The 24698-nt window shown below is 38.8% G+C and overlaps 1 protein-coding gene and 1 pseudogene across 6 annotated transcripts in view; one reads left to right on the top strand and one right to left on the bottom strand.

Moving 5' to 3' along the window:
* Positions 1-18462, bottom strand: part of PCDH15 (protocadherin related 15) — a gene marked incomplete at both ends in the record, with an annotated part of 820110 nt that extends 801648 nt beyond the window's left edge. For all 5 annotated transcript variants that reach the window (XM_080823084.1, XM_080823082.1, XM_080823083.1 and 2 more), the window contains one exon: positions 18372-18462. In XM_080823084.1, coding sequence (XP_080679210.1) covers positions 18372-18462 — 91 coding nt within the window. The remainder of the gene's footprint in view (positions 1-18371) is intronic.
* LOC308354903 (peroxiredoxin-1-like) lies at positions 4538-5115 on the top strand (annotated as a pseudogene). The gene has a single exon. The product of its transcript is annotated as a peroxiredoxin-1-like (transcript).
* Positions 18463-24698: the final 6236 nt, after the last annotated feature.

Raw genomic sequence — 24698 nt, 5'->3', positions numbered from 1 at the left:
ACTACTACTTTGGGTATTTACCCAAAAGGATACAAATATAGTAATTTGAAGGAATACAATCATCCCAATGTTTCTAACAGCAGTGCTAAACTGCTAACCTATGGAAAGAGCCCAGATGTCCATCAACAAATGAATGGATAAAAAAGATGTGGTATACATAGATAATAGAAATTACTCAGCCATCAAAATGAAGGAAATCTGGCCATTTGCAATGACTTGGATAGAACTAGAGGTTATTATGCTAAGTGAAATAAGTCAGTCAGAGAAAGACAAATACATATTATTTCACTCAGATGTGGAACTTAAGGAACAAAACAGATGAACATAGGGGAAGGGAAGGAAAAATAAGATAAAAACAGAGAGGCAGGCAAACTATAAGAGACTCTTAACTTTAGGAAACGAAATAGGGTTGCTGAAGGGGAGGTGGGTAGGGAATGGGATAACTGGGTGATGGACATTAAGGAGGACATGTGATGGAATGAGCACTGGGTGTTATGTGTAACTGATGTAAATTCTACCTCTGAAACTAATAATACTATATGTTAACTTAATCAAATTTATTTTTTATTTTATTTTTTTTTTAAAAGAAATGTTTTCTTTTTTTTTTTTTAATTTATTTATTTGTTAGAGAGAGAGAGAGAGAGTGAGCACAGGCAGACAGAGTGGTAGGCAGAGGCAGAGGGAGAAGCAGGCTCCCTGCCGAGCAAGGAGCCCGATGTGGGACTCGATCCCAGGACGCTGGGATCATGACCTGAGCCGAAGGCAGCCGCTTAACCAACTGAGCCACCCAGGCGTCCCATCAAATTTATTTTTTAAAGTGATATTTTATTCACAGAGGTGTTTACTATCTTGATGTCATTCTAGTTCTTCCTGGAGGTGGGGGACTACTTCATTCTTCCCTCTGTGTCACATTTTATAACTTTCACAATGCAATAGAGCTACTTAGACTCTGGGGATTCAGGGTCTCTGAATATATATATATATATATATATATATATATATTTTTTCAGCTTCTTACAACCATAAGTTTTAGACATACATTCATGAGACTAGGCTGGGGCACCAAATTCAAGGAGAAACTATGCATTTCGCCCTTATATTTGATTACAATCTAATGAGTATGTTCAGAAGAAGAGGCTATGGTCTACATACTTGACAGATTTGTAAATTAGATTTTTCTTTCAAAACCGAAATTTGGACTGTGGGGAAAGAAGTCTGTCCCAGGAATCTCTGCACAGTGTTAATATACCTGGAGTGTATATGGTTGTCTTCAGTAAGGGCATTTAATAATAATTAAAATCCTAATGTTCTCAAGTAAAAATTTACAGGAACAGGAACAATAGAGAAAAAGGGGAAAATGAGATGACTAATGGGATTAGGACGGTGCCCAGCTTCCGTTTTGCATACTTGTGTCCCTATAACAGAGGGCCTGCTGTCCTTTATCCCTTGTGTCCCTTGAGGAGAACAAACACTGCTATGGAGTATTTTAATCTTTCAAAATTAATACTCATATTTGATATTTCCCTACTGAATTACACAAATATGGAAAATTATACGTGATCATTTTCCTTATATTTAATTTTAAAATTTCCATATATGCACATTTATTAATAAAATTAATTTATTAATAAAGCATTAAGATTATCAATAAATTTATTATAAATCAATAATTTATTAATGAATTGATGATAAATTATAAATAATATACAATGTGTCTCCACAAAACTTAAAATTATTTTAAATTTCCATAGTTTGTAACACAATGTATAGAAATTCAGACAAACATGACTTCAAAGAATGAGTCTATGAGGATGAATACACATATTCTTTGGTCTTAGATTCTTAAAATCTTATTTGGTCAATGGGTTGAGTTAAAATGTATTTCTGTAAGCAGAATCTAAATTTGCTCATTTTATGATACTAAAAGGGAAGTAAAAGGCCTAACAACTCTAAATTTTTAGAGAAAAATTCTGCATTCTAGGATGGTAGACTGATGTTCCATTATTTCTCTATCATTTTGATTTTGAGTGATTATTTTGACAAATTAAATACCAGTGTCTTTTTCTTTCTTGAGAGAAAAATTATGTTGATTATTCCTTGTAGGAATATCCAATATATAATTGTTATCTTACCAATTATATATTTTAATATAGCAATTTTTCCCTTATCAGTTGTATACTGGACATTCCTATAGAGAAAAACAATTCATTAAATTGCATACGACATTGGGTAAAGGACCCAGAAAGCCATCAAAGTTAAACTTTTTTTTTCAACAAAACACAAAATCAAAATAATTGCAAAAATCGATTATTTCCTACCACACTGGTGATTTTTTAGAAAATCATGGCAAAGCATTGAAGATTACTATTTTTGTTGCAAAAATTTAACATCATTCTGAATCAACTAATTTCTCTTTCAAACTCAATTTGCTCACAACTAAACTCAAGATCTCCCTTCTAACTGTGGACTTTTTAGGGGTTCTGTCTCAGTGAATGGTCCTGCTCTTGGGACTACTTACTTCAGCTTTGTTTCCCTTTACTCTCCTCCCTCCTGATTTTTAATAAATCAAACATGATGTGTGCATATAGGTATGTATACATCTATACATATTATATATATAGTATGAATATATATATACACATATACATAGTATATATATTTTTTCCTTTCTTCCCTCCTGGTTTTTAATAAATCATACATGTGTGCATGTGTGTGTGTATACATATATATATGTGTGTGTGTGTGTGTGTGTATATATATATATATATACACACACACATTATACATATATTTTTTCTTTTTTTTTCTCCAAATATCTCCATCAGTCTCTATATATAGTTTCCTTCCCTAGCTAATCCGACCCCTTCATGGTTTAAACCACCACTATCTCCTGCTTGGACTATGCCACCGGTGTGTATCTTGTCTATGTGTTATTTTTCTCTATGAGATGTTATGGGAATTCATTCTTCCCACTAGATCTAGTGATCTGCCTTAGAACAAATGGGATCATGTTGTCACACCTTCCCTTCTACTCTCGCCCCTGCTTTTTTTTTTTTTCTTTTCCTTCTAAAGATTTCACTTATTTATTCAACAGAGAAAGAGAGAGAGATTGAGTGCACACAAGCAGGGGGAGTGGCAGAGGACAAGGGAGAAGCAGACTCCCTGCTGAGCAGGGAGCTTGATGCAGGACTTGATTCCAGGACCCTGGGGTCATGACCTAAGCCAAAGGCAGATGCTTAACTGACTGAACGACCCAGGCACCCTGCTCCTGTTTTTAAAACTCCAATGGCTTCACTTAAATTAAATCTAAAATTACCACTATTACCATCTGTAAACCTTGGTCCTTGCATATATCCTCATTTCCATTAGCATTTGATTTACACTGACCTTCATTCAGATTCTTTGTCATACTGTGCTTACTTCTGATCACAGGGCCATACACATTATTCCCTCCATCTGGAATAAAAGCCTTGCCCCAACACTTTTTATAGTACCTGGCATATAGTAGCAATCCTTCAAAAGTGTGTTGAATGAATAAATAAATAAATGAGTAGTGACTAAAGTGATTAGTGCCTCAGATATATTACATAGGCGTTGGCAGATACTTAATGACTTCTAGAAAAAACATTCAGTAACAGAGATGCTGTGATTCATAGAAAATTCATTTCTCTGACTGAAGCAATGATGATTATGTCATTATGATTACCAACAGTAATCATAATGGGTCAGTTTAGAGGTACCAGTACATTTTGCATGTTCTTATTTCCTTATATTAAAAAAAAAAAAATCCACTGAAACTAAACAAAAGGCCAAAAATGTGTATTCGGTAATACCCAAAATATATTCTCTATACAAATATCAGTCTTTCCTAAAGTGACTTTGGCCCAAGTGTATACCTTGTAAATATCTACTGTAACCATCCAATGAGAAGGAAGAGAAGGGATGGTGATAAAGTTAGACAGACCTATGCTGACATGCTTTTTTTTTTTTCTTCTTCTCATTTATTTTAAGAGCTTCTCTTCAAATAACTTTTTATATCAAACTTCAAAATGATTTCTAAATCTCAAACCTAAAAGAATGTTCACAAAATACTTAAGAAACACATTTCAGAAGTACCAGCAAAGATATTTCCTTTTTTCCTAATTTTATATAATGAAATTCTATAATAGAATGCAATTGATCAGTGTAATTTGCTAATATATTCAAACGAATGTGTCACCAAACTTGCCATACACACAGCACACAGAGAAGAGAGTCTATTTTGAGACTCTGTGAAGTTAGAATGTAGTTTTCCCTTTGTGCATACTTTTGAAATTCATCTGCTCCTCTACATCTTTCATTGAAGATAGTGAATTATGTACGTATGTACATATGTATGTACGTATTTATACAGACTCCCGCCCCCCCCCCCGCCGTTAGAGCAATATATCTTTGTAATTTGGTATAGTTCCAAAAAATTCCATTTAAAATATGGGTGTAGAGGTCTTCTTCCTGACTGGTCTTTGGTGTGTTCTGTTTCAAATCTGCCAATAGAAAGATGTCTTCAGGAAATGTCAAAATTGAGCACCCTGTCCCCAACTTCAAAGCCAAGGCTGTTATGCTAGATGGCCGGTTCAAAGACATAAGCCCCTCTGACTACAAAGGAAACTACGCTGTGTTCTTTTTTCCTCTTGACTTTATCTTTGTGTGCCCCCATAGAGATCATCGCTTCCAGCGACAGGGCAGAAAGACTTAAGAAAGTCAAATGTCAAGTGATTGGTACTTCTGTGTGTTCTTGTTTCCATCACCTGGTATAGATCAACACACCCAAGAACAAGGAGGACAGGGACCCGTGAACATTCCCTTATATCACACTACAAGTGTACCATCGCTCAGGACTATGGAGTCTTAAAGGCTGATGAAGACATCTTATGCATTTTTATCATTGATGATAAAGGCATCCTTCCACAGATCACTGTGAAGACCTCCCTGTTGGTCGCTCTGTGGTTGAGAGTCAGACTAGTTGAGTTTCCTGAAAAGCATAGGGAAGTGTCCCCAGCTGGCTGGAAGCCTGGCAGTGATACCATCAAGCCCGCTGTCCCAAAGAGCAAAGAATATTTCTCCAAGCAGAAGTGAACCCTGGGCCACTTTAGGGTCAAGCTGCCATAGGCAGCCATGAAAAATCTCTATTATCCATGTTAAAACACAAGACTTTAGACTCAGTCCAGGTATGGCATGGGACAGGACAGGCCCTTCCTGTAGGAGCTGAGGAGGCCAGATTTTCTTCCTCTGGAGAGAACGGCCTAAGCTGTGCTCTGGGGCAGGCTGACTGAGCTGTACAGTACTGGGGCATCACTTTTGATCTTTCATTGTTGTTGCTAAACTTGAACTAAGAAAAAAAAAGTAAAGAAAGAAGATACAGTGTAGGAATCACATAAGCATAAAATTCTGACTGAGATTCAGTTGTTTCTAAACCCTACTGAATATGCTTTTCATATTCTAAGTCATTGATGTTTTAAAAAACCTATTCATTATTTATTTACTCTACCAAAACATGTCAGCAATCTTAAATTGCAGTATTTCATATCACCCTGCATTCTGCCAGGTCAACAAAGAGTACCATTATCTGACACTTCCCTATTTGACACCTCACTGTCTTGAGGGGATGTGGTTGAACCTTTTCTGTTTTTGAAGTGCTTTCTCATAAGTTTCTAGTTATTCGTTTTTCTGGAATTAATTAATTTATTTGAGAGACAGAAAGCCTGCGGGGAGAGGCAGAGGGAGAGTCTCTTCAAGCAACTCCCCACAGAGACTGATGGGGAGACTCAATCCCATGACCCTAAGATCAGGAAACCAGGAGTTGGGTGCTTCACCCACTGAGGCACACAGGTGCCCCAGTTTCTAGTTATTCTTATCAGCAGTGCCATCACTGGCCAGTTGTTCCTTGCAGTAATCTGTAGCGATGGGATCGGGCTTGTAGAAAATCCAGAATTCAAGAGCTTCTTTGCAAGGCTGTTTGCATTACGTCTCTTTTAACGTCAGCACGACCACAGCCCTTGGAAAACTTTTGAAGACTTTTCAGTAAATAGAAACTGATTTTCATATGATTTGATTACATAAGTTAGCTTGTGTGTGTGTGTGTATGCGTGTGTGAGGGTGTGTATGTTATGGAATGAAGCACTTAATATCATACGACAAACAGAAACACATTGTGATTGCCTTCAAACGTCGCACATTTGGGGAGATCTGCTCCCAAAGCCTCAGTGAACCTGGCTGAGGAAAGGGACTTCTGTTGTCAGATGGGAGGGAGCTGGGGAGCTCTCAGTGACCAGTACCAACTGCCTGTGTGGGCTCAGGTCCAGTGCCCACAGGCCACTAAGGAGTCCTGTGTTGTTGTTGTTCCCCCCTCCCCAGACTATATCTCACTTTACATATTTAAATGAACTCCCTTGGAATTGATAATTTCACAGATGCTATTTGGCAAAGGTCCTAGTTTGAATTTAAATCTTACAAATTCAGAGATGGGATTGAAAATGTTTTCAAACTTCATTATCATTGGAAATGAAATCGGATGGCATCTCTTCTAAGGCGCTCATTTGATAACAGAAGGAAACTTTAGAGGTATTGCAGTGTGTGCGCTCTGGGAGTTTTTTTCTTTCTTTTTCTCTAAGATGCTATCCTAATTCTTTTCTGCAACAAATGAGACTGAAAGTCCAGTTGCGATTACCTTTTAAATGTAGACCAAACTGTTAGGAATATGAAGTGACTAAAGCCAAGAAAGTGCTTGTTGTACTTTCTGGAATGTAAATTATCTACAGGGAGGGAGAAAGATAACAAGACTAGAGCAAGTGCTAGGAGAGGAGTGGGGAGAAGGGTGAGTGAAGGAGAGAGAGGGAGGGAGAGACAGAGAGAAGACAAAGAAACAGGAAAGAGAACAAATAAGGATGGAGGAGAGGGTTGGGAAAACGTAGGAAACAAAACACAAAGAAGAAAGCGATGAGCACCATCTTCCATGAGTGAAGAAGGTCGGTGCATAAACAATGAATCCTGGAACACTGAAACAAAAACAAAAACAAAGAAAGAGTAGGTAGAAGGAACTAAAGGAAGTTCCTGTACATAAAAAGGAACTATTCAAAACTGACAGAGTTGAAGGTGGTAGAGAAATAAGAGAAAACTATGGAAAAGGTAGAGATAGCCAAATGCTTACTGGGTTTCTCTTCTCCCAGATGCCATAATAAGCACAGCTAAAAACTCCACAGGCTCCATGGGCAGGAGACCCTACAGAGAAGTATAGTGCCCCGAAACAAGTATGGTGAAGGTATATGATCTTTCTATGGAGGGTGCGGTGGTCCGTTTAATATGTTGCAGGTGATTGTGTGTGTGCATTAATGTTTTCAGGCAAATAGAACCCAAATAAATACTGAATAATGATGAGGAAGCCTGAAGTCTACCTTAATTGGAAAATGGAAATATTATACTATACCAAAGTACATGCATTAATCACTGCCCATATGCTGGGAAGCCTCATGAGCCATTCACACGCATCACATCAGTTAATTCCACCAGCAGTCCAGTCAGGCTACCATTACCCTTGTTTAAGAGATAGAGATCTGAGTCTGAGGGAGGTTACATCACTCATCAAAATGCCTTCATCGATTGTGTCAGAAGTTGGAGAAGGTCTGTCTGACTCCTAAGCCCATGCTTTAACCACTCCTTCCATCTCTGCACACCACCAATGAGGATCCTCTGTTCCCCTTCGCTCGGACTGCACACACAATGCATCATGTATCAGGTTTGAATCTATTGCAGCTTGTCACTCATTTTCCAAGTAACTCAAAACTATCTCACCCTTAAAATCTTTCTAGGACTTTCGCAGACTTCGACACACTTCAAAGAATGACATCCTTTTAACTCCCACCCTTCACAACCTGCAGTATATTGACTAATATTTGTAATCTGTTTGTTCCTTGTATTGATGTTCTGTACGAACTAGGCTGTAGCATTCACGAGGTCCAAAAAATGTACCTTATTGATGTTTACATCTCCAGAACTTAGCAAGAAGCTGGCACATCAGAGATGTTAATACATATATATTGAATAAATGGACAATAGGGGTTGATCATAGTGCCATGATTCTCTAAGGTTCCATGGATCAGGGTCTATATTATCCAACTTTCTTGAGTCCTGTAGCACTCTGTCCTAAGGCTTCGAAACATAGTAGTTCAGGCTGTGCCAGTTTGAGCCACGCTGCCTGAAGTAGGATCATGGCCCTTAGATGTAGGAGACCCATGACCTGAACCAAGACAGTTTGCTATCCATAGAGCTTCAATTTCCTCATCTGTAAGATGGGAATAATAGTAGAATTTATCTCATGGGGTTCTTGTGCAGTTTAAATAAGTTGAATAAGAGAATATGTACTTTGCTGAATATTCCTTTGTTCTTCTTGCTCTTCTAGAAATCTGGCTCTTTGCAAAGATTGTATTTTTCTATAGCACCAGCAACCTATTTAAACACACACACACACACACACACACACACACACATATCATGTGTATTATATGTATATAAGCAGTGTAAGTCGAGTGTGTAGTATGTATGCATCTGGCACTCAGAAATCACTTAGTTGTGATTAACAGAAATCTCATGTGCACATAATAGAAGTTGCATATGCTTGCTCTACCTGAGTAGACAAATGGATGAATGAATATAATGCACACAATGCATTATTAATATTTTTTTTAAATGCTGTTTTCTTTCCCCTGCAGGGATACCATCCCAAGTGCCTCCCGTGTACCCAGCAGAGCTGCCATGGCCCAGGGCTGGATCTAGCCCCATGCAGTGTGGAGTTGGCACGGCCTTGTCTGCACCCTGTCTCAGGCTCAGTCTGAAGAGAGCTCATCAGTATTCCATGTGTTCAACAGAGACACTTAATAAACTCAGAGTAGCAGGACAGTCATCACTGAACAGTCTAGTTGAGTGGCCCTGAGGGGCAGTAGAAGGTCTTACATGAGCAGAAAAGATTAGTGGCATGAGCTGGGCTGCTGATCCAGGAATCAGCGCCACCGTGGGATCCACCAAGGATGTGAACAAAAGCCCAGAAGGGCGGCTGAGAACCGGAGAAAAGAAAGGTGGGAAGCACACCGGAGGGAAGGATGGGTTCAGTTTGAGTTTTTCATGGACTTGGCTCAGTGTCACGCTATGATGGCGTCAATGACAGCTGAATCTCTCAAAAATCACACATATATACACATAGAGCTTGCCTAAACAGGTTTCCCAACAGGATGCAAAAACCCCACAAAAACAGAAACAAACAAACCAAAAATACCTAGCTGTGGGCAGCATCTCCCTAGCACGGGTGTCTATGGATTGTTTTTGTCCCCGCGTCAATGTTGAGCAATGCCAGAGAAATCAAACGCTCATTAAGTATGTTTCTGAACTGTTGTTTGAACCCTACTTGCTCTTCTTGAACTGCATCAACTTGCCCTACGTTGTTGGAAGAGACATTTCATCTCTCTAATATTTTCTCTAATTTCAGTGTTTACTGATTTCAATAACCTCTAATTGGGTCATTCTGTCAAGGGCTGAGAAAAGTAAATAAGACAGTTTCTGTCTTCAGCAATTTATAATCTCAACATAAAACAAATGTTAGATGATGTGTTGGAATATAAAGGAGGGACAGAGGTATTATTTTTTCAACTTGATTGCAGTGTAATTGACAAAAATTTTACCTATGTAAGGAGCGCGGTGTGGTGTCTGGATACTTACCCATTGCAAAATGATGGCCATAATCAACCCAAATAACACAAGCCATCAACTTGCACAGCTATCTTATTTATGTATTTACTTGGCTGTGTATTTGTGGATTGATGCATGTGTTTCTCTGTGTTGCCATGGTGAGACCAGTCAATATCTACTGTCTCAGTGAATTTCAAATACACACTGCAGTGTTAGTAACGGTCACCACCATACTGGATATTAGATCCCCAGAACTTGTTCCTCTGTACCCAGAAGTCTATACCCTTTGACCAACCCCTCCACGTTTAATTTTGATTGAGTGTCATTAGTAACAACATCAAAGAATAATGAATAAGTTAGTATCAAGGAATAAACAGAATCTGGGTAAAATCTGGAAGGGAATATTAGATTCTGATGTCATGATAAAATAGCCCAGAGGCTAGTGACTGCACACGGACCTGAGGAAAAGGTCTGGTTTGGGCTTTGTCCCCTCCTAGTTATACCACACCGGGAAGCAAGTTCACCTCTTCATGCCACTAGAGCCTCCTGACTTGGGGATAGGGAGGAATAGAAGAGAACCGTTACGTGGTTGTTCATATCAATTCCAGGACCTCCTGGAGTTCTCCTGAAAATTAAACAAAGGAATGCAATGTACCTGGAGACTTGGTTAGTAAATGCTAAATAAATGTTGGTGGTTATTGTTAAGAGATAATGGTTTATACATAACATAAATGTCGATACGTTTCCTGATTTCAAAGAACTTGTTGAATATGCAGGGATGGTGTGTATGCAAATACATTGGAACAGAACAGTGTCTGAGAAGGCATGGTATTAATACAGTCAGTTTCAAAAACTGAGCACTACAAACATTGAGAAATAGCTTCTAGGGGTATCTCTCCCTTTCTCTGCCTCTGTCTCTGTTCATCTGTCTGTCTGTCTGTCTCTCTCACACACAACACATACACACACATGCAAAACAAAAACAGACTGGGGATGTGGTCAGCTGGAGTTCCATGAATGGGACAAGCGCAAAGATGAGCCCAGGACAGATAGTGATCACAAACAAATGCATGCTGTTTTGTTACTTTTGGATACATTAATACCTAATGTCTCCTGAATAAAATCATGATACAGCATGCACAATCCCTGGTGTTGTGTCAAGAGACCTGTACACATCTGAAAACCAGAACGCCACTCAGTGCACCACACTGCTTTCTCAAATTATATGGTCCTCAAGTTCCTTAACTTGGAAACTCAAAATCTGCCCTGTGAATAGTTTCTTACTATGTCTACCCTGAATTCTTCAGCAAATTTTCCACTGGTATTCTCCCAAAACCCAGACACTGCACTTAATTCTATTAATACACAGATCACATTGCACATTGACTATCACTGTCATTATTATACTTGGATGAAGATACTGCCTTGATTTTTAAAAGATTTTATTTATTTATTTGAGGGGGGCAGAGGGAGAGGGACAAGCTGACTCCCCCTGAGGGGAGGACCCTGAGGTCATGATCTGACCCAAAGGCAGACACTTCACTGACAGAGCCCCCCAGACACCCTGAGACTGCCTTATTGCTTTTTCTAGAGTTGATATGCAATAAAATGTTAACTAAAAAGTGAATCAGAACATGTGGACCAAGGCAATGTGACCACATGTGCAGAAGGAGTGAAGGGAGAGGAATACTCTGTGCAAGAGAAGGAGGGTAGAAAATGACCACACTGTCAAAAAATGTCAAAACTAATTCATTAAAAAATATAGCTCCTTATGGAAATATAAATAAGAGTGGGGCACTTTCAAAACCACAAAAAAGGAAGAGGTATAATGTTCACCAGGAAGAAGAAGGAGGCTGATATGTGACAATCAGAAAAATCAGTACAAAGAACCTCCAAGAAAAACAAAGTTGCAAGGAAGGTGGATCAATAGGGCTACTTGCTAAAATGGTAGATTATAGGATTTGTCCCAGAAAGTGGCTGGTAGAGGCTTTAGAGAGCATAGTTTTAGTAGGGTTGTGAGAAAAAGCAAATTGGAGAGCTTAAGGGAATTGGTGGAGAAGTGGTGGTAACAGGAGAGATTTGACAGGAAAAGACCCAACTAAGAAAAACCACTGTACCCTGAGCTGTATGCGTCACTGATGACTTGAAACCACGCAGGGTTACGGTGACATTTTTGCTCAATCTCAATATCTATTAAGGATACTAAAAATGAGTTCTGCCTTTCATGCATTTCATGCAATTAGGATATGAGTACTTTATTTTTCAATAGGTTCCAGTTTTCAGGTGGTTAGAACCCTGCAGGGAAGTATCCACATTACCAGTTACCGTTATTTTAGTCTGCAGTGCTAGGACACTGAGTTAGACCTTCCCCTTTTTTCCCTCTCTTCACAGGACAAATGGGGCATCTGAAGTATTAGTACTTAGCAATTCCAAGTTATCTTGGAAATAACGTGTGTATTGGAGAGAGAAAGAGAGAGAGTGCATGCGCAGATGGGCACAGGTGAGTAGAAAGAGAATCTTCTAAGTACAATAATTGGTCGTCTCTTTATCAGAGTCCCCCCCTCCCCCCAGTTATTTAGCTCTCTGGTTCTCCAGAGTATACAGATGGACTTTAAGTGAATCAATTACTAGAGTATACAAAAGCCACAGAAGTAATCCTTCTCGGCACAAGGTCAGAGCTTAGAGTTTATATCTGAACTTGCTTATTGGACAATTGTTGCTGAAACAAACTATGTAAAAAGGTGTATGTTTTCCAAACCTTTACTCTAAAACAAAGTCCTGGGGGTGGGGGGAGTGCTTAACAAGGACCCATGTGATGACTCATAGTCAGAAAAGAGGAGACAAGAAATGCAGGTGTGGGTATAATCTAAAAAGAGGACACAGCCAAGCTTTTGACTCAGAATGAAAACAAATGCTGTCAGAATAAATTACAGGGGCAGACAAGAAGATGTTTATAACATATGAAGCGAAAAACTTGCATAAGAATGCATGCTATGGTTCTTTGTCTGAAATGTGTATTAAAATGTGTATTATGCAGGTAGATACGTGTGTGTGCACATGTATTTGCTCACTTTCTATGAAGGCTGCCTTAGGAAATCAAATTTAAATGAGGGATGAAGATGTTTCCCAGACAACATAGCTCATTGAAAACTACTTATAATCTTCAATAATCATCTTTAGCTTAATTTGATTATAACTGAAAGAAACTAGGAGAAACGGTTGCACGATACTATGTCCAGAGAAAGATAATGTTGTCAAGAAGAAGACCACGTGCATTACACTTAGAAATAGAATGCTCAGGGGATATGGGATTTTTTTTTTTAAGATTTTATTCATTTATTTGACAGAGATCACAAGTAGGCAGAGAGGCAGGCAGAGAGAGAGGAAGGGAAGCAGGCTCCCCACTGAGCAGAGAGCCCGATGCGGGGCTCGATCCCAGGACCCTGGGATCATGACCTGAGCCGAAGGCAGAGGCTTTAACCCACTGAGCCACCCAGGCGCCCCAGATATGGGATTTTTAAGAGATGCCCAGCATGATCCTGGCAGACAGGGGGTCCCACTGCAGCCCGTGACGTGGGTAGCGTGCTCTGGCAGCACCCTCTTGACAGTCTGGAAAAGCCTTGGAATAGGAGCCATTAAGACTGTCCCACTGCTCTGGCATAGCTGTTCCCTTTACTGAACCAAGTCTCCTTTCTTTGAGGCATCTCAAGAGGGGACCCACTTGGAAACTCAAGTGTTTCAGCTCATTTGACAGTTAGAATCTCCTTATAGTTATATTATCAGCCTTGTAATTTGTCAGCCATTCTCTTCTAAGATTAATTAGCATGAGCCAAAGTCACTGAGGAAAACAAAGTTCCGGGCGTGGCCTCAGACCTTAGATGGTCACACTCTTAAGGGACCGGCATGCATATCCCCTCACTGACCTTCCACAGATTACAGAACAGAAAGCATGAAAATGAACCTGGGAACACTCCTCCAACTTCCTCCCCAACAACCCCCCATTTCACATGGACCAGGAAGCTCTCCAAGGAGAGAACATAGTCATGGATACTTTTCAGAATGAAGTGTAATTTAACAAAGTCTTCAAGGTGTTCAGTAAATTTGGAGAGACAAAAAAAAAAAAAAAACAAAAAAACACACATTTACAAGCACAGGGACACATAGTACTCCTTTATAAATAAAAATGTAAGGTTATTAAAAATAAATATGATTTACAAGTGATGAGAAATAATAATAGCAACAAATATTAACAGTTAATTGAACATTAGCCATAGACCAAATGCTATGTGAAACCTTCCACTTGAGTTCTAGGAGTGACTGTTATTTATGAGGGAACAGGCGTAGATACTGTGGTGTCTCAATGGGCTTTTAACCAGGGTCCCCTTCATGTGGTTGGGCTTATCTAGCAGCTCTCTTCAGGTCACAGATGTGTGCTGATTTATGTAATAGCTCAAGAGCAAGGCAGAAGACGTTTGTCTTCCAGCTAAATGCCAGAACAGCCAAGGAGAACCCTTCCTTTAATAAATGCAAGCTGGTTTCCATAATGTGCTCGCACTCAGTGAATGTTTCTCTCTCTTACAGACAGATAGACAGCCCCCCCACCCATTGGTACACATACCTTCTAAAACTCTTCTGACTCTAAACTTAGTCATAATGTACAGATTGTAGTTTGTTTTTTAAACAGAGATTTTTTTTTCCTGATTATAGATTTAATATGGACAATTTGAAAATGCAGAGGAAATCATACAACATAAAATAAAACATAACCATTACCCATATATCATTTTCCCATTCTTTCTCTCTCTCTCTTTCAGGATTCATTCATGAACTCAAAATCAACACAGAATCAATTAACAGACCCTGTACACAACTTCCCTTATTTACCTCCCTGTGACTAGCACGTTAGAGTAAGAGACATCTTTTAGAGGCATTTTTTTTTTAAAGATTTTTTATTTATTTATTTGACAGACAGAGATCACAAGTAGGCAGAGAGAGAGAGAGGAGGAAGCAGGCTCCCTGCTGAGCAGAGAGCCCGATGCGGGGCTCGATCCCAGGACCCTGAGATCATGACCTGAGCTGAAGGCAGAGGCTTTAACCCACTGAGCCACCCAGGCACCCCATAGAGGCATTTTTTCCCCCATCCCACACACACTTTAGCAGATGGCCCTGTTTCCTCCCTCCCCCATCCCAGACTCCCCATAATCAATGTGGATCAGGGCGCACGTTCCCATTCAAATAAACTTGTCAGTGCTCATAATGCGTGAAACCACAAGCGAGAATATCAATTCCAATGTTATCTATGGGTAGAATGAGGCCATTAACTGAAAATGTATTATGTTCTTTTATTTTCTATCAGTTAGCTAAATTCTTACTTTTAAAATTTAATATAAGACAATCAATCTCACTGACACTATTAATGTTTGCTTAGATATAGTCATCAAACAAATGAAGTGTCCACTATGGAACAGGCCGTCTGCAAATTTTATTACTGAATCTAGAAACTTCTCCCAGTAATGTGAGTGAAAAATATGAAAAGACTCAAAACTTAGCCAAAGTTTTCAAGTGAAAAAAAATGTGTTAGGAAGTATTTAAAATAATAATTATATAATATATTTCCCTTAGAAGCAGCTCTACACATTTGGCTAATACCAGAATATTTTATTGCAGGATAACTCTCTTATGCCTAAAAGGGGGAAAAAAAAAAAAAAAAAAAGCAAAGGAAATGGCTTTTCATTACAAGTCCAGAAGAATCCTATTATTTCATATAAGAAAAACCTAGTCTTTTATCCTAATAGACTGTTATCCTAATAGCCTTATGGAAGTTTAAATTTTTTCTCCTTTATTTTTCTCTATTCAAAACTCCTCACCTTTTATTCGACCAGTTGCCAACTATCCTAACAGGCCAATCCAACCAACATATTAACTAGGGCAAAGTATTCTTTTCACTTTTCGCTTTCCTCATAGGTTTCAATCATGTTTAGGATGTCACCGTTACCTTCCTTCCATCTAATCTTCTATACCTGCATCCCCGAGCATTTGAGTTAAAAACACATTGCTTCAAGAAATTCTTACTGCATATTCCAGTTTAGTGCGATTTTATTTCCGAGTTCTGATTTACTCCTTCATTGTGTGGGCTCCCAGTTTTATATAGTTTTTAAAAAATAGCAGGGCGCCTGCGTGGCTCAGTGGATTAAAGCCGCTCTGGTCATGATCCCAGACTTCTGGGATCGAGCCCCACATCCGGCTCTCTGCTCGTTGGGGAGCCTGTTCCCCCTACCCCCTGGCTGCCTCTCTGTCTACTTGTGATCTCTGTCTGTATATAAATAAATAAATAAAATCTTAAAAAAAAAATAGCAAGTATAAGAACAATTTTCAGCCACACATCACTGAACAACTGAATAATAGTGATGCCACAGCGTCCCTGATTGCGGGAAGTCAGAGAGAAGTGAAGACCTAGGGGGCGGGGTACCCAGTGAAAAGACGGAGACACTGGCATGCGGGGACATGGGAAGAAGTAAGGATGGAAGAGATGGGAGAAAGCACGTAAAGGGAAGAGACTTCTACAAGACAGCATACGGAATTCATGCTTCTTTAAGGGCTCCGATCCCTTTGTCTTCCCGAAAACCGAGTAGGTCCGTGGGGGTGGAAGGAGGCTGAGCAGGGGTCTCACAGGGGGCCATCCCCACTTCAGTCCCCCAGGGGCAGGCCTCCTGCAGGGAGGCAGGGGGCAGGTGTGAGGCTGCACACCGCTTCAGAAAGTAAATGATATGGTGGCCAGCAGTTACCTGATCTTATTTTGGAGTCTATGGGAACACACTTAGCAAGAGCAAATGAGCTTATTAAGGAGACCAATCTACAGCATTCCAAGTTAAACCAGGAGTCATTTCCTCTGATAACCTAAATTACATAGCTGAAAAGTAACGGGCCTGTGCCTTTCTAATGTGAGCAATGACAGTGAAATTTTCCCCGTTCAGTGTGAACACTAAAAATGAAGAAAAATAGAATGCCTTATGACATAGATAACTATCAATACAGATTTGTCATCTATTCCTGGGCAAAATTATTTTTCTTCCTTTTTTTTTTTTTTTAAGATTTTATTTATTTGAGAGGCAAGGGGGGAGAAGAGAGAGAGTCAGCCTAAGGAGGGGGAGGGGCAGAGGGAGAAGTAGACTTCCCCTAAGCAGGGAGCTTGACACAGGGCTCCATGCCAGGACCGTGAGATCATGACCAGAGCAGAAGGCAGAATGTTTAACCGACTGAGCCACCAGGGTCTCTTCCTGGGGCAAATTTAAAATACATTCTTTTAATAGAAAGTCATGCTCTTCTAAGTTTCATTGATTTTTTTATTTTTGCTTCAAAGTAGCAGTTACCTTATTTATTTATTATGACACTTAAACATTTTTTTTAGAATGTATATTTGTAATCACCAGAAATGGCAACAATATGAGCACTGAGCTCAGACACACTTAAAGCAAGCAATGTGCTAATTAGCAACACTTTTCAAGGAATTAGGCTATTGACTATATGAAAATAGTTGCTGTTGCTAATTATTCTGCAAGTCTCCAAAGAGTCGTATTTTTCCTACTATGAAAAATAGAAAATAGAAAGAATGGAAAATAGAAAGAAACTATTACTTCCAAGGAGTAAGAATGTCTTAATATGGGTGCAATTTGAATATTGTTTGTGATAAAGACAAATCAATTCATCTATCTTCAGATCATTCAATTTAGCCAAGCAAAGCATAACAACTAATATTGATCCCATTCTTTGCTGCCACTAAGTACAACCAGATAACAGGGCAACAGGGGTCAAGAGGGTCTGCTTGTCTCTGGCTGGGAACCCCAAATGCTGAACAAATGTAGGGTAAAAACAATGCAAAGGAAGAATAAAACTTAATTTTCTACACACTGGCCACATTTGTCCCTTTCTTCCTTCTGTTGAACCTAAAGTATTATATATATCCTAACTCTTATTACATGGTATTCAAAGCCAGATCCCTCTAATATTCAAGTATCTAGGATATGTACATTCAAGACCCTGCAGACAGAATGTGTTAAGTGGTCCATTAGGATCCTGATGACTAACATTTCTTTCCAAAGTGCCTGAATTACTGTTAGGAAATATCTTACAAATTCTAATGTCAAGTCTTGTACCATTTTTTTTTTTTTCCAAATAAAATGGTGCTGGATGAAATAACATAATACCCAGTTAAAAGTGCTAACAGTAAAATCACCTAAAATGTCTACTTTTGACCTCTTCAGAGATCTTATCTTATAGGAAATTTTGGTGTATTTTTTATTCTGAAACCTTATCTGAACCATTGCTTCTGTCCATGCAAGGGTTAGTAAATAGTATTTAATATTGTTGTTGTTTTTCCCCACAGCAATCACACATTTGCTTAGTGATAATGAGTAAGCGTTCAAAGGGAGGCCTTGCTCTGGATTTTCTATCAAACCACAATCCTTATTAAGAAACAAGGTGCATCCAGAGGCCACTTTTGTAGGATTATTTTAATTAAAGTAAATTATTACACATAGCCACTAACCTTTAAAAACGAACTACAAATGAGCATTATTCACTGTGGTGTTATGATTCATTCTGCTTCTAATAACAGAAACCCCATCCAACACTCCAAGTCAGGCTACAGGCAGACTTACCGTCGTCATACTGGCCAAAGCAGATTGTGAAGATCGCTGTGAGGACCGTCCCTGAAGCTAACAGTTTCCAGAGATAAAACTGTTGTAGCATCTTTTGTTGAATTCCTCTCAAGGCTGATCTGAAATAACAGGAGGGGGAAGGAAACATGGGACAAGTTCATTGATCTGTGATAGGTAAACACAGCTGTCACAGCACAGAAAACCCTTAATGACTTCATAGGCAATAGCCTCTGCCATACTCTCCATTAACAAAGTAACACACCTTTGTAATGCCCTGTAACTCTTTCCCACAGGAATTTGCAGACAAGTAATCTCTAAGGAAACAAATATTTTCTGTGACCCTAAGCAAGTAAGTTGCAAAGCTGACATACTGATGATGCTGGAACCATGCCCTGTTAAACACTGAGACCCCATGAGTGTAGCAAAAGTTAAACAGTTTAAGATTCTAAATTTATGTGGTCTGTAGCCTAGTTCAATGATAAAGTATACATTGCTTTGTTTTTAAAAGTTTATCTATTTAGAGAGAGTCCATGAATAGTGGGAGGGGCAGAGGGAGAGAATCCCAAGCAGACTCCCTTCTGACATGGGGCTCGACCACATGACCTTGAGACCACGACCTGAGCCAAAACCAAATTTCAGTGACTTAACCGACTGAGTCCTCCAGGTGCCCCAAATGTGTGTTGTTTCATGACAATTTAAGCTGTCACACTAGTTGTTAATATCCTACATGAAAATTTCAATGGGCATTTGTTTTATATAATCAAATAGAAAAACCCCTCATTACAATAGAAATTGCTTTCTGGCAGAGCAAAAGGAGATTGGCTATGCCAAGTAAGACCAAAGACAGACCATCCATTTTGACCACATCTGTCTTGCAAAGCATTGGGATACATTTCATTTTCATCCTTTTGCTTTTCTTTGCAGTCCCACAGCAAGTAAAGAAACTGAGTGAGATATTAGTGGCCAGTGAGTGCACCAAGAAATCTTATTGAAAGAATGATGTGCTACGTTTCCAAGTAAATTGAAGAAATCATTCACACGGACTTGCTCAAAGTGACCCTGGTTATGGATCATGGTAGAACAGGGACAGGAACTCTGCTTCTCTCATTCAGGGGTTCTATGCTCAAGTGCCTACGGGGACAAGAAGATGAAAGAGTGAATGAGCGCAAAGGAGTCATGGGGATGGCAAGGCTGTGATGGGGAGCAGGGTTTGTCTGCAGAGGCCAACTGGGGCCAATTTCTGTCAATGGCTGTTGGGTGGGAATGCAAACCAGTGTTGCCAGGTCTTCTAAGTTTCCAGGATATCATAGGAACCCACATTTCCATGTGAGATGGCCCAGTGTTTAGATGACTGTCAAACCCTTTTTATAACCAAGTGCTTCTGGTACGCCATATTGTTCTCTGAGGGCCTTGAGTTTACCACTCCTGCCCAAGATTCTCTCTCCTTAGACGACTTGTGGTAAGACTCATAAGAATGTACCAAGGAAATATTTTCATCCCACCTTTACATGGATTTTACTTCATCCATCTTTCTGTTTTATAAAGTGTACTTTTATAGTAACATATATAAATGTACATAATTTATTTTAAACTTGTATTAAAAATGCAAGACCATTGTTTTAAATTATTTATTCATAGGATACATAGTCCTTAAGTTTCCAAGGTCACTACACTAGATCACACACATTTAAGAATGGGAGCTATTCTTCTGTTTCCTTATCTAAGACAAACACACAGACAGACAAAAAGGAACCTTCTTTTTACCTGGTCCTCACACAGTTTTTTCTCCCTGGCTGGCAATAGATTCAGCCTCTGCTTGTGGAACTTCTAGACACAGAGAGCTCATAGAAGAGCCCAGTATTAAATATTAAGAGAACGTAAGAAACCATACTTACAGCTGACCAGTGCAAACATATGTAAGAACAGTGGATTAGAGTTATAAACTCAAGTTATTCTTTTTTTTTTTTTTTAAGATTTTATTTATTTATTTGACAGAGAGAGACACCGCGAGAGAGGGAACACAAGCTGGGGGAGCGGGAGAGGGAGAAACAGGCCTCCCGCCGAGGAGGGAGCCCGATACGTTGCTTGATCCCAAGACCCTGGGATCATGGCCTGAGCCAAAGGCAGACGCTTAACGACTGAGCCACCCAGGCATCCTCAAATTTCTTTATAAATTCAAGTTATTCAAATTACCAGTTACATGATTTTGAGCAAATCAGACAGCATCTCTATCTTACCTTCTTCATCATTAACATGAAGATAAAACAGGACCTACTCCAGAAGTTTGTCTTGAGGATGAAATAAGTGAGTGGATTAAATAAATGATGCTGGGTGCATCAAACAGAGTGAGATTAAAATGCACATTTTTGACTCAACATCTGTGGAGGCTTCAAAGTGCTGAAACATACATTTTCTCAACCTGTCTTCAGGATAGCCTCTACATAGTTGCTATTATCTCTATTCTGTGGAGGAAAGGTCGCATTGACTAGCTTCAGATTATAAACTTGCCATAGAGATGGCGAGTCTGAAACCTGTGCTCATTGCATTTCAGGCTCAGAAGGTTTCAAGGGACATGGAGGCCTCTTCCCAAACCTGGAGAAAAGTCTTGCTATCATTATTTACAAATGATAGCTCCAAACCATTTTTTCTTAAAAAAATGTATTAACACAAAGAAACAGAAAATAGGATCTAAAATTAAACACACACATACACAGATAAAATAGTTAAAAATATTTATTAAGAAAAATTTAAAGGAAAGCAATACTATCTTTCTAAGTGACAAAAGAGCAACATTGTGTTTCTTCATGGGTCCTTAACCAACTTGACTTCCCTCTCACTGGCTTAGTTTTTAGTATTATGTTCCTGTAATGTGTCATTTTCTTTTGCTTCTGAGTCAAACTATTTGGTTCCATTTAACAGCCTTGAAGATGAAAACCACCAGATGGATCCTAATTTTAAAATTACTAAAGCCACTGCATTATTCTAACTCCAGAAATAGAACCTCTTGATCTATGATCCTGTACATTGTTACTAGAGAATCATACTTATATTTTTGAACATATCACAATAAAAACTTGCATAAAAATTTATTTAGACTAGATATAGTATTTATCACCCAGAGCAATATGAATTTTTGGGAGAATATGTTATTTTGAATAATGACAAACATAGTTACTTCCCTATCTCATTTTTTTTACTACTTAATTTGTGTATTTATCATTGCCAAGGCAATTTTAATTATTTCAATGGGCCCAACATGTATAGCACCTGAAAGAAAAGTTATGACTCATCACGTCAGCCTGATACCCTAAGACATAATGCACATATTGGTTTAACAAGAAAATCGTGATTTCTGAATAAAGATGCAATGAGAAAATATTTTCTGGAAACAGGCTACGCTTCTACAAATGAAAGACTAAGGACCCGCACTGTTAATAAACTCATGGTGCTTGTCAGTTGACAGGCTCTTCTGTCATCGAATACGTTGGAACAGACCAAACATTTTAACCAAAATAACATTTTCACTACTAGTTATGCAATCTGTAGGACTATAGACAAAGTTCTTACAGGAGATCAAAACCCAAATCCTGTTAAATGACAACATGTAAATGAAAGGCATTTCAAACAACATCCCAAATGCAGTGTAGTACCTTTACTACAAATTCCGTATCAAACTCTACCATGTTCTCTGGGTACAAGTCTTCCCTCTGGCTCTCGTTGGCCAACAATGTTATGCTCTAGCAACTAGAACATGTCCCATTCTAAAAAGGAATGGAGCTCACCTGTACACAAGTTCATTGTACTTGCCTCTCAGGAGATAATCTAATTGGTTAGGTAAATACTCTGGTATACCTAATAAACTCCTGTTTTGCTTAACGATTTGGAAACAACATTCTATTGTCAAATATATTGGGAAAAAAGGCAGCTTTCCCATTATGTTATAATTCTACATGTAAGTGGTTGACTTTCATGAAATTTACAATACATTTTCCATGGGCTTAAGAGTATTTTACTACAATTATTCAAGATATAATATATCTATTTTGACTTGCCATCATTTGGATTCCCCCCAGATAAAACTCATATATATTTCTTGGGCATTCGATGTTCTTAGAAATTCATATACTCAACAAGCAGTCATGGGGGATCTATGAGGTATCACTCACCCTTTTAGGCAGCAGGAAACTATCAATGACAAAAAACCCACTGGCATGTCTACTCTCATGCATCTGACATTCTAGGAACACGAGGAGAGACAAACAATAAACACAAACACGTCACATAACAGGTGAAAAAGTAGTGACATGAAAATACCAGCTTGCATTTTCAAAATGTGATATGGTCCCTTAACACTTAGTTTTCATTCAGAGAATGAAGTTGGATCATATGAAGCAACCACAATGTTTTCTGAGAATAGAGCTGAAGGAGAACTTTACTTCCTAGCTGGAAGCACCCTGGAGGTGACCTCACGCCCTGAGTACACACTGTTGTTCCTCTCTCAGAAGGAGAATCATGACCTTTCATCCCTTTCACATTCAAGGACACATCCAGGGATGGCAAACACATGACATTTGGTGTGGCCAGGCTGGTTGTATGACACATGGCAAGAGCAGTCAAGACTGACCCCCCCCAGCCGTCTTCCCTCCGGTATATTTTTGACAATGTCAACTTTATATATATTTTTTCTAAGCGTTTGTCCCTGACTGCTATCTGGGGAAAAACAAAAGACAAAAAAAACACAGTAGTCTCCTTGATCTATCAAAGTTTAGGGCACACTGCCAATACCGTGATGAGAACTCCCATCCCGACGCGGCGTCAGGCTACCAGCTGGAATGCCTCTTGGTGAAGTGGGAGCTGTCCCCACGCACCTGCCCCCAGCATTCTGCTCTGTCAGACTCTGGGACGTCTAGCTCTGACAACATCTAGACAGCGCTGTAAAAATGAAACTTGTCACTGGTCCATATTCCTTGCAAGAAGGGTATGCTATCCACTTGTGGGAATAAAGCAAGCTCCCTCTCAAAGCAGCTTCCACTATCAAACTGAAAACTCAGTGTTTTCCAACGTCACGACACCTCAACAGACCAAATACAAACTTCCGTACATGACTGCTTGGAAACCTTCCTTTTCCCTCACCGTGGGGGGAAACACCAAAATGTTTCCATCAGTACAGAGAACAGTCCTCACTCCTAGGCATGACCTGATAAATCATCTTTTATTTCTTCTTTTCTTTATAATACAAACTTCAAAAAAAATAACATTTCAAAGATTCAGAGATTTTCCTTCTTTATAGACCACTTCATATGTTGTCTCATTATAATTTATATATAAATTTATTTTAAATATGGATTTATATGTTTACAGATACCTTTATACTACATATTTCCATATAATATATATTGTATTTATAAAATACATTATACTTGTATAATACAGAAAATATAATGAAATATATACATATATAGTATAAAGTATATCTTATGCATATATGAGTTACATAAAGCAACATATTTATATAACTGTCTATGATATTTTATGCATAAAGTCTATAGAAAGAAATGCATTTATATTTTATTTAAATTTACAATATATATAGCTAGCTATCTAGATAAATATTGATGTTATCTTTCATTTATACTTTTTTTTAGTCATGAGTTAAATTCTGTTTCAAGGACACAAATAGCCAACTTGTAAATAATTCTATGTAAAAGCTACAAAATAACCTTGTTTTCACAGTGCATTGTGATCAAAGGCAACCCTTCAACCTAGCCCAGACAAACCAGGCTTACCTGATCTTTGCTGAAATTTATAGTCTGTTGACATGCCAGAATGTCTGAGTATGCCTTGGCTGTCCACTTTAAAATGTATGTTTATTTGGTATGAAGTTTCCACAGAAAGTTAAAAATAGAACTAGCCTCCAATTCAGCAGTTGCACTACTAAGTATTTACCCAAAGGATACAAAAGTACTAATTCAAAGGTACATGCACCCTGATGTTTATAGCAGTGTTATCAACAATAGCCAAATTATAGAAAGAGCCCAAATGTCCACTGACTGACGAATGGATAAAGAAAAGTTGTATACATACATAATGGACTATTACTCAGCTATCAAAAAGAATGAAATCTTGCCTTTTGCGACAACATGAATGGAGCTAGATAGTATCAGGCTAAACAAAATAAGTCAGAAGTAAATACCATATGATTTCACTCACTTGAAGAATTTAAGAAAGAAAACAATCAAGGGGAGGAGCGGGGGCGGGGGGGGGCAAAGTACAAACCAAAAAACAGACTCTTAACTATAGAGAACACACTGATGGTCACCAGGAATA

Source organism: Martes martes (genome assembly GCF_963455335.1).
Source record: "Martes martes genome assembly, chromosome: 14".
Classification (NCBI taxonomy): domain Eukaryota; kingdom Metazoa; phylum Chordata; class Mammalia; order Carnivora; family Mustelidae; genus Martes; species Martes martes.
This window is presented reverse-complemented; position numbering and strand designations above follow the sequence as displayed.